We start from the raw sequence: 11,961 nt of genomic DNA, 5'->3' as shown, positions 1-11,961 counted from the left end.
TGCAAACTTTTTTTTTTTTGCTAAAAAAAATATAATAGTGGTAGCATTAGCAACAGAGGAGATACATTATGCACAACATGCATCTATGTTCTAGTTAATTCATGGTAAATAAGCCAATAATGGCATGAATATTCCAGGGAGAACAATTTTATTTTTAAATAAAATAAGCATTCATTTTTTTTCCTCCTCTCGTAAAATCTGCTGCAGAAGTTGAAAGAGCAAATCCACATATTTCTTGGTTCATTTACCTTTTATGCACGACGTAGGCCAGACTTTTAAATTTATGTTGAATTACCCGTTAAATAGTTACTTTAGTCTAAAGTTGTACATAATTGTATTTATTTATAGGAGACATTACTAAAAAAAGGAAAAAAAGTTGATTTTTGGGAATAGAAAAGATGATATCTATTACTTCTCAATACTGTACCAGTTTCCTACGAATGGGTAAAATTCTATAAAAAAGAACCAGTACCTACAACGACTGAAAGTTCTCACGTTAAAAATCAGATACTGTCACATGGAACTGGCAGAACATACGTACTTCAGTAAGGCAGTAATATAGCATTCATATAATAATGCTAAATCAGTGTGTCCATAATATATGTTAATTCTTAAAAACACGTCACAACAAAGAATTATGCTTCACTTCTTTGTTTTATTTTTTCTCAACATTATTATATATAAAAAAGTTACAACACTAGGTTTGTTTCAGAGGTCTTCATGTGTAACGAGCATCTTTAGAAACATGGAGATAAAACATGCCGAGAGATGCTTTCGGTCTTGACAATGTAATGACTGACGATGGAGTTGCGTTCACAAAACAAAGCAAATGTGTACACAATTCTAATTTTTCTTACTTTCATAACATAAACATACCATATTAGTATAAATGAGAGAATCTATACATAATGTACTTGCTGGTTTTACCACATTCAAGATAAAAACTTTCTTTTCAACATCATAATTCACCAAAAATATACAAAAATGTGGAATTTTAAATGAAAACAGTTTTTAGCATTATAATTTGACTAAAGTTCCAAACCAATATGAGAAAAAAACAGTACATTACAATGACTGTATGAATATACTATGGAAACATATAAGGTGAAGAGGTCCCTTTTCTTTTAACAAACTTAATCTTAAATTACTTTTTCTAGAAATAGTTAGTTATTCATAATTTTCAGAGCCAAGTGACAATTTAAATGAACACTCAACATCACAAAACTGCTCATTACAAATTTAATTGGGCCAAACCCATATTTATATATTTTACCAGTATATCTAGTTTACTTCTCACAAAAAATCAATCTCATCCAAGTTATTTTAATTTTTGGAAGCCAATGTAGTTTCAAGATTGTTTTCTTGTCACATTTCATAATGAAAATTTGAAAACCACTTGTCAAAAGTTATAAATATGTAGTGACTTTACTTCAGGTTTTTGACTTTTTTTTTTCTCTCTCACGTCCTGATTTGTATATTCATGCAACTTCAAAATATTCAGTTAGATGCACACTGTTTTGAATCTTATTAACAGAACTGAGACAAACAATCTAAAATATTTGTTTGTATTTTTTGTAAAAAAAAAAAAAATCTGTAAAATTCCTTCTCGAACACAAAATTACCAGCAAGTAGGACATAAATGCAAATGTAAATATAAATTATCTCAATATGAAATTATGAACGAAAATTACATTTTGAGTGTGACTGAAACATTTGAAAAAAGTGTATACAAATGCTATGAAAGATTTGGCAGTGGCACGCACACCTGTTTGTGCTTGCAGGCTGAACAATGATGGAATCTGACTCCACGTTTTAATGGTGGTAATAGTAGCAGTGATGAGTAGTACAATACACAAATGCAACTTCGTACGAACCCGACAGGAGAAAAACAGGGCAGCGGAATAGTAAAATTAGGTATCCTTACAAATTCAACCATCGACAAATAATTTCTGAAACTGTTCATACCCGATTCATAACAAAAAAATAATTAAAAATCAATCTTGAGCATTCAAATACTTTAGTATGGAAGACCAGGACAAAACAGTTATGTTTAATTTTTGCTCAGGAAGTGGTAAAGTCATGAAATGAGTTAGTTTCTTTCCTTAAAACTTTGCAGTAGAAAAAGTTATTTCAAGACCTCTTGATGTAAAGTAAATGATATTCTTGCAATGTGCATGTATTATGTTCTCCTACTAGCCTCTTACTTAAAATATAAATGGTTTTAACATATGACTATGATTATAATATTGTTGTAACATACCTACAAACAACTGAAATGATCTACCAAAAAAAGAGGAAGATATGCAACTGGGGCAAAATCGTCATCTGAATTGTCTTATGTATGCCTTTAGTCTGTGTTAAATATTCGATTTAAAATTTACAAAACAATTCTCAACATTAGTTAAGATGTGCAGAAAAACGTATGTATAATATTCTTCAATATACTGTGATATTTATGCACAATGTCATTTATTATACCTTATAGGGATTGTTTTGCCTGGCCTTCCCTACTCCAAAATGGAAATTGTAAACATTAAGGTCATTTTTATTCATTCTGAAACTGTTGCACATTTTTGCAAAGAAAGGTCCATGAGGCGGTATAATTAGTTTCAACTCTGAAATTGAAACGTGTGTTCTTAAGACGTAAAGTACAAGCTCAGCTTTCTGAGCCAATGAGTACTTTAGTGTTGTGTACTTGCTGTACAAAGTACTACGTACATCACACATCCATGAATGGAGAAAGGTGTTAACTACGCAAAAAAAATTACGAATAAGAAAAATGGATCACATTATTTCAATTCCCTTTGCTACCTTTCTACCTATGCAATTCAGCCACCCTGTTTCTCTCTAGCACATCCAATAGTAACCTTAGTCTATTATAGTCACTCAAGAAATCTAGTAAAGTATCTTCTAAAAATCACTTACACATGACAACAGTTATTCGGGAGTATAAGAAACATGTCACACCAAGGTTAGAGGAGATATTCTCTCTAAGTTGACTTATTTACCAGAATCTATGCAACTTGCTTGTTTCTTCTGACAAGATGCAACTGTAGCACTGGGCAGACAAGGTGTTAAAGATGTCCGATGCCGTAAAGCCATCCAAATACATGGGAAATGGAGATGGAGCACCATTAGAAATGTTAACAGACGGCAGTGTCGAAAACTCTTCCATTTTATAAAAGGAATATTCATTGGGAAGATGTTGGATGAATTAGGAGTAAATGCAATTACTGCACACCACCACCTTGTCTCAATGTAGTGTTTGAGCACAAAAAATTGACGTAAAATTTAACAGAAGCAGTACAAAAAATCCCAACAATGTTTGCCTACAGTGTTTGTTATTCTGGTGTGCCTACAAAGAACACATTTTATTCTTTTTCTCAAGATAAGGCAATGTTTGAAATATACTGTAAAAAAATCTAGCTACGACTTTCATTTCAGATGAATAATAGCGAATGTAAATGCTTTTGCTACCAAAAATGAGACAAAAGAAGAGAAATGTGTTAAACGGAAACAAGAAAAGCACGTACACATAATCAATTCTTTGTTGAATGCTACAGATTCAGCTAACTTATCTTGTCTAAAGCTACAAAAAAATCTGGAGAAAAATGAATTGTTTCTGCAATTGAATGGGATATATAAAACATTCAACCAATAAACAATGGAATTTTAGGTATATGTAAATTGCATAATTAAAAAAAAATTACATGATATCAGCATTTAATTAATCCTCTCATTGAGGTCATCCACAGTGAGGGGTTATTATGCCAAAAGAAAAAAAAAAGTGATTGACACACATATGGAGTCTTGATGACTTTTCTTCTTCTTTTTCTTAATCACTGAGCCAGAACAGAATTCCTGAAACCTAAATCACAACTCATTCTGTTTGTAGAACTGTTATTTTACTTCTGACTTCCCTGTTTGCCAGCCAGCATTAATAAAAACACTAGCACAAAAATCAGCAGCTCACAAACCACAAAAGAGTGCATTTCTTCTCTATATTATAGCGATACACATGGTGTATCTACATATTCACTGATTCAATGCCTGCAGCTTATTCACTGTACAGTGTCAGCATTTCTAGTGAGAAAGTAAAAATAGTTTTTTATTATTCCTTCTAAATCTCGATATCTTTTACCATACTACAATATACACATATCTTCTTCCTTGTACCTGAATAGAGGACGGTTACTCAAATGCTTAACACTCGCGAAAAAAAAATATAGTCATCATCCTTGTACATAAACAGCACCTTTCAAGAATAGGAATCGTATCTGTCTCTTGCACCGTTGCAAAAAGGCACCAAAATCGTGTCCAAACTCTCCATGTTCTACAATAGCACTTTGTATAAATAATCTCTGCAAAACAAATTCAACAACCAATTTACAGATTTTTCCATCACATTTTTTTTTTCAATTCTTTCCTGATATCTACAATAGACTCTCTCAATATCAACCTGATTCATTACTTCTGTTTCTTCGTAATAATAATAATAAAAAAACAACTACATTTGCCAAGAAGTTGTTCCAAGTTTCACAGCCTGTGTTTTGGTGGAAGATGAGTTCCTTTCTAAGGGAGGGAGGGGAGGGGGAATCACAACCTTTATGGCATAACATCCCAAATCTCTTCCAGGAATGGTGGCAATTTCTTATTCTTCAGTTTAAGAGAGAAACACATCTCAGAGTTCTGATTGCCAAGCGTACGAAGTTCCGTCAAAACAGACAACAACTTGGCAAAAATTGTACCCGCTTTTTGAGTTCGGCGGCTATCAACGTATGCCCGTAATGCCTCTAGGTAGATCTCCTGGATCTTCTCCACCTTCCACCCTTCAACAAGTGATGGTCGTTCTGGAATGAAATAGAAAGTAATTCAGTACACAGATCAATTTGGGAGACACATACAACTCTTTCAGTACAAGTGACTGATGTTGGCTGATATAGACACATTGGTGTTTCTGTATACATGGCTTATGTAGAATTCAAGTGAAAAATGCAGGCTTGACCAGGATTTAAACCAGAGTCAAGCCTGCACTTTTCACTTAAATGTATACAGAGTACATATCACCTACATGTGCCAAATTATAAGGTAAAGATTATAGCCGAGTTCAAAATTATGTATTTCTGTTAATAATTTTATGGATAAAAAGGTGAAATTCATGTACCTTCATTTTCATAGAGTACATTTTAAAATATGAAAAAATTGAGAAACAACACCTATTGCTTATTTGCATTATTTAAGGAGGTGAATTAACCACAGCGGTTGTTCAAAAACATTTCTTATTTATATTAGGTCAGTAGATATTGGTACTTTATAGGTAAAAAAAAAAAGGTAAAGTGTTCCCCTGTGCATATTCTGATATAGGTATCAGAATAATATTATAACATTTCATCCCTGTATTATACACATGTTCAAGATACTAATTGTTGATTTGTGTAGTCACATAGAAAACTGTCAATATGGAAAAATATAGTTCTTTGGAGTTAAACTGCAAAAAATTGCTATCTGAATGAAGGAACATTAGAAATAGAACACTTGAGAAACTGAAGATATGATGTCCTGCCTATTATATTAGAGGTTAACTGGCATCACTGAAGATAAGCTAGAATAGTATCAAATAAGGTGGACAGACAGATCAACCATAGACAATATACTTTGAGAAATGCCATTAATACAAGGCTCCACAATGTTTTTTGTTAAACATACACATGCATTTGAAACAGAGTACAGGGTTATGTTAACAGATTGAAGTTTAAAGTAGTGCCATCTATGCAAATAAGTTTAATTGCATTGACATAAATAACAACCAAGTATATAATCAATAACCAGAGTTGAGTCCAGAGTTAAACAAGGAGAGCCCTTATCTACTACTATTTAGCATTGTTGTAGATTCACTTCTCAAATAATGGATTTAAGAAGAAACATATCCACGAGATAAAGGCATTGCATACATATGCAGATAATCTGCTGATAGCAACTAGAAGCAAGAAGTCTGTGATAGAAACAGAGAAAGCAGCTCACATGACTCAGTCTTGTAACAAATAAACAAACAAATAAAAAAAATGTATGCAAGATATAACAGTTGGGCTGAGAAGTTCGTAGGCTAACATAGTAAAAAATATTTTTTTGACAAAATTCAATTTTATTATTCAATATAGTTGCCTTCGAGGGCGATACAACGATTATAGCGGTCATACAATTTTTCGATGCCATTTTTATAGTACGATTTCTCTTTAGCCTCAAAATAGGCCTCAGTTTCGGCGATTACCTCTTCATCAGTGCTAAATTTCTTTCCAGCGAGCATTCTTTTAAGGTCTGCAAACAGGAAAAAGTCACTGGGGGCCAGATCTGGAGAATATGGTGGATGGGGAAGCAATTCGTAGTCTAATTCATATAATTTTGCCATCGTTTTCATTGATTTGTGACACGGTGCACGCGCGGCACCCATTTTGCACACAGCTTTCGCATGTTCAAATATTCATGCACAATATGTCCAACACGTTCCTTTGATATTTTTAAAGTCTCACCTATCTCGGTCAACTTTACTTTACGATCATTTAAAATTATTTTGTGGACTTTTTTGATGTTTTCGTCGGTAACAGCCTCTTTGGGGCGTCCACTCCGTGCATCGTCTTCGATGCTCATTTCGCCTCGTTTAAATTTAGCAAACCACTTCTCAACGGTTGATTTTCTTGGTGCAGAGTCCGAATAATGTTTATCAAGCCAAGCCTTGGCTTCAACAGTATTTTTTTTTCGCCAAAAAGCAATGCTTTATTAACACACGAAATTATTTTTTTATCCATTTTTTCACAATAACAAAAGCTGCTTCACTCACAATGCTATATCTCACGAACTAATTATCCGGCAGCTGTGAAATTTATACACGTATCTTTTGAAGGTTAGTACTAAGTAAAAATCACATGGATTTAATTCTAGTAACGCCAACTATGAGTCAGCCTACGAACTTTTCAGCCCAACTGTTAAGTAACATAGAAGAACTAGTCATAAATGACGAGAATACAGAACAATTTGAAATCTTTGCAAATGATTCATGTAACCACAGTCATCTTATAATTAGTAGAAAAATGGGTTTGTATGATAAGATACAGTTAAATTGTACAGATAAAATGAAGAACAACAATCACATTAAAATTGTCTACTGGTTGTTTTTTTTTAAAAAAACACAATGTCGTCCTGTTTAATTGCTGCAATATTGTTTCCTTCATTTGCCACTGACATTGTGTTGTGGGTTCTTGCAGTATTGTTTGAAATGTCAAGCAAGTTACATTTCATCCATGAAAGAAACAAATTTCTTATTAAAAAAGTTTACTCAGTATTCTTATAGAGTGGTTTTAATATGAAACTCCATTCAATTGCAAGTGAGAGGAAATTAAAGACAGAGTTATGTTGAGTAACAAAGCATTTAACCCTATTTAAAAGTAAATTAATATGCATGTGAAAAACGAGCACTTACAAGATTCATGTAACCAAAAGCTGGAAGTATCTGAAAGGAAAATTTGACAAGAATCTACAGTCCAAGGAAAGAAACAGATAGCACCACGTATACCTATCTACAGAAACAACAGTAATGTAAAGCCCTACTATCCAATTCCTTACCTGAGAAGATAACAATGGCTGTCAACAATGCATACTCTGCATTGTCAACTTTCATTCCATACATATATCGACAGAATCTAAGAAGGTCTTCAATAGTTTCTCCCATCCCAGCAAGATTGTAGCTGTCTTTTGTGTAAGGCTGGTTGTTGGCGAATACAATGCTGTCACTCTGGACATCATACCTCCTGGCCATTCTCAACATCATCACCTCACTCGAACATGCCTGAAAGAGGAGTAACAAATTTATCTTGTTGAATTGGTTAAAGATAAAACTAAAGATTAAAAAAGTCCATATCTAACACTGCTTAATCAATACATTCAGTATTCAAACTGAAATCTGCTCCTCCTGAATATTCTTTTTCAGGCATTATCTTTGTTCCCAACTGGGGAAACAGAATTTCTTCACCTCTGAGAATATATGTGCTTTCATAGTAACTTATTATTATTATTAACATGACGAACTGAAGAAAGAAACACCCTAACTTACACACATTCGTACTACCTGATACAATAGTGGAAACACTGAATGATTCTGATTTTAGTCAAGAACCTACATACTTTGTTTTTTAACAGGTATACACTCTACTACCCAATTAAATAAGTTCCTATTCAATAATTTGAAAATTTTCACTTTTAGTACTCAATTTTATATTAACTTATCTGTTGCATTAACATACATACATAAGTGACAAATTGAAATTTACTGAAGCACAAGCAATTGATCTAACGATTCAGAGATTTGTGTTGAACCCATTGGAAATCATTTATTTATGACAACAATAGTGGAATACAGCCTTTAAAAAATATCAGAAACACAAACAGAAGATCAGACATGCCTAAAAAAGAGCCCTGACCATGCTCTAGACTGGTCAAATCACAAATTTTAAACTTGCTTTTGAATGAGCATCAGTTGCTGTTTCTAATGAAAGTACACAGAATGGAGGAGTTACCGAGAAAGTAGCAAAAAATTAAGAGTCATGCAGCAATTTCCAGTCATTATTCTCTTTCCATCAAATGAACATAAGTAGTATGAGGACAGGAATAAAATGAAATATCAAATACACACAAAAACTTGTCAAAAATGTATGTATGTGCATGTGTGATATGAGTAAACATTGTGTAAGTAATCACTATCGATCAAAACAGTACAACAAATCAAGCTGTGTCTTTCATTGGTAGCTTTTGCAATAAAATGTAATGATATTACCAAGATCAGCATGCTCATTCACTTTGTGTATCACAGTAATAAGTTTGAGACTGAAAGCAACAGACAAGCCATCCCTTAAAAACCCATGGGATGTTGAGGAAAGAAAGTGGTGATGCAAAATTTGTTTGTCATTATTTATAAATGCAAATTTACTTAGTAGTACATTGTATAGAAATTAAGGCTGTAGGGTGATAACAGTGGTACCAGTGTGGGACATCAGGTCAAATTTATTCACTGGACACCAGCACAAATATTTCCAGAATTCAGGGTCTGCAAAAATGCTGTGTGACATTTTAGTGGCACCTAAATATCCTGGAAATTACGCAAAATAATTTGCATTGCACGAAGAAATAGATGTTCTGATACAGGAACACTGTGGTTATTTTAAAGCAAAACTGTGGCAGATTTTTATGATATAGATGTAATGGAAAACTACATTTTAATTAATATACTGGAATGAAGCACTCACTTATCCACGAAGCTGGTATTATGTCAATGATAGGAGGATCGTGGCAGTGGCCACAAAATTAACAGAACATCATAAAAAACACTTTCGCAAATAAGTATCACATTTTTCTTTCTCCCAAGCATAAACATATATTTAAAAAAATTATACATATTCTGAGGTATTCTAAACTGTTTCAATATCCATTGGTATTTGTGAGATTTGGTATCAAGGGAGCAAATTAACTCATAATATTAAATGCAACAAGTTAAAAATTCAAGTTATTTTTTATATCCACATAATAGTAAAACAAATCTGATGATTTAGGTTTACTTATATTTGTATTATTTCAAATGAATGAATTATCATCCACTGGTAGATACAAATTAAAAATTGTGCTGGATGTTCTATTGTGTGTGTATTATGCAAATATAAATAAGGAATAGCGAGAGACTGGAGTGTACCATTAAGCTACCTACTAAATGGAAAGACTAATGTTCTTTCAATCCATGCACCAAAAGAAAAATATAAGGTTACCTTTAATAATGCTATCTGATCTTCCCTTAAGAGTTTGTCAAATCCTGGAAGTCTTTTGGCAAACTCCACGATTAGTTGTACTGTTAATATGGTGATTTCTGTGATGTGCCTAAACCTGATATCACTTGGATCTTCTTCATCGTATGGCTGATTCTGTGTGGAGGAGACAAAAGCACATGTGGTTTATATTGCTAATAACATGAATTTCTTATCTCATAATTTGAATAAATTAATAAAAACATAACACACAGCTTCGTATAAAAATAATAAATGATCACAAATTTTCCTGTTTACACTTAACTTTCTGTAGCTGTTATAATAAAATTAATTAACTTCTGACTCTTAGAAATAACTACTTGCAATGTTACTATTTATGTAAGTAAGGACTACTATATTTACAAAATACCACTTTTGTCAGACAATAAATTCATAAGCACATCTACGATTCTTGCAATGTTCTTCACAGAATATGTGTACATTGTGGTCAAATTGGCAAGGAACACTAACAACTATGATATAACAAATTTGTTTTATTTTGCAATTTTTTAAAAAATGAAAAATGGATTTAGCACATCATTTTATTCATTAACTTATAAGCAATTTCGAGCAATGGATAACATTTATTGGGAGTTATCACAATTGCAAGTCGATACACAAGGCATACAATGCATTTGGTGATTTCAAGTTAAATTTCCCTTGCAGAACATGAAAGTAAACAAAATACCGTGCGTTCATTTCGATCTGCAGCCGAGAGATCGGGAGAAGCATGGCGGGCGGCGCTGACGGAGATGCCGACATTTGCGGCCTGTAATGCCCGCTTATTTTTATAGACATATGCAGACATTTATATAAATATTGCAAAACGATCACTAACCTGTGTTATAACACGCAAAAGTTCTTCTGTAATTCATCCAAGTTCTGCTCTTATATACACAAAAAAATACGCTTTAGAAACGATGTTAAGAGCCACAGATAATAAAACATTTTAATCATAGTTTTGACCAGTAACGTCCTGCTTAAGTTTATATCCTTGAAAGAGTTTTGTGCCGATGGGGATCGTTTGGAGGTTTTGAATGTGCAACACTGTATCAAGATTACGCTGTAGAAGAAACCGTTAAAAGTCAATAGTGTTCGTGAGCTTCCTTGCAATCCGAAATCTCCGAGCTCGAGTTTTTTGTTCCTTCACGACTAGATGAAGACAGAGTTGTAAATATAGTGGCGAGCAATGTAAACCAAGAGCGTGTTAATTTCGTACTGTGCGCAAGAGTGTTATTCTTGGTTACTTGCAGTTACTTGTTTGTGTTATTGTAGTGTGTATGTGTGACGTGTCAGTGAGACGATTGGAATGCCAGCCGCAAGATTCACGTTAGAACAAAGATTTTTTTATGTATGACACGTACCTACGTGAAAACAAACAAACAAAAAACAAACTCGTGTCGAGACGTGTGTAGGTAATTTGTACAGAAATTCCCATGCGTTTCAACTCCACACAGAGATACGGTTAGACATCTTGTCTTTAAATTACGAGAAACTGTATCGTTAAATTTTAAAACACCTAAGCAAAAACGACGGATTCTAACCGAAGCAAAACTCGATGATATTGGTGCAGCGTTAGAACGTTCTCCAAACAAACCTCTACGCCGTGTTTCACAAGAGGTGGGCGTGTCAAAATCATCGGCACATACAGTCACTAAGCTAATAAAATTAAAACCATACTCTTATAACACAGGTTAGTGCTCGTTTTGCAATATTTATATAAATGTCTGCATATGTCCATAAAAATAAGCGGGCATTTCAGGCCGCAAATGTCGGCATCTCCGTCAGTGCCGCCCGCCACGCTTCTCCCGATCTCTCGGCTGCAGATCGAAATGGACGCACGGTACAATCAAGCAGAGTTTGTCATTTTCGAATTCAGCACCTAAAAAATGGCTACAGATTTTCTGTAAAAATTGATTGTAAAGTGGAGTAATTTGGTAAAATTTCAGGATGGTCCAGGCCCAGTGAGCCCATGCTTGGCTACATCAGTGGGGAGCAAAATAAGTCTAGTCCCCAAGCTATGAAAACTTAAAAATTGTCATATTAACTTAAGACAGCAGAGAAGGGTAGCAAGATATGTCCTGTAGTTTCTATAATAGCACAAATGGAACAGGAGAAA

General features: G+C 33.6%; 1 protein-coding gene across 6 annotated transcripts in view; it reads right to left on the bottom strand.

Moving 5' to 3' along the window:
• Positions 1-3,839: 3,839 nt before the first annotated feature.
• LOC145986359 (ecdysone receptor-like) overlaps positions 3,840-11,961 on the bottom strand; it is a 1,118,076-nt gene continuing 1,109,954 nt past the window's right edge. For all 6 annotated transcript variants that reach the window (XM_083120240.1, XM_083120243.1, XM_083120242.1 and 3 more), the window contains 3 exons: positions 9,807-9,959; positions 7,618-7,840; positions 3,840-4,850 (listed from right to left, as the gene is read on the bottom strand). In XM_083120240.1, coding sequence (XP_082976366.1) covers positions 4,606-4,850; positions 7,618-7,840; positions 9,807-9,959 — 621 coding nt within the window. In that variant the 3' untranslated portion in view covers positions 3,840-4,605. The remainder of the gene's footprint in view (positions 4,851-7,617; positions 7,841-9,806; positions 9,960-11,961) is intronic.

Source organism: Lepisma saccharinum, chromosome 4 (assembly GCF_977018435.1).
Source record: "Lepisma saccharinum chromosome 4, izLepSacc3.1, whole genome shotgun sequence".
Lineage (NCBI taxonomy): Eukaryota > Metazoa > Arthropoda > Insecta > Zygentoma > Lepismatidae > Lepisma > Lepisma saccharinum.
The sequence above is the reverse complement of the archived record's forward strand: the minus strand, read 5'-3'. Positions and strand labels throughout refer to the sequence as shown.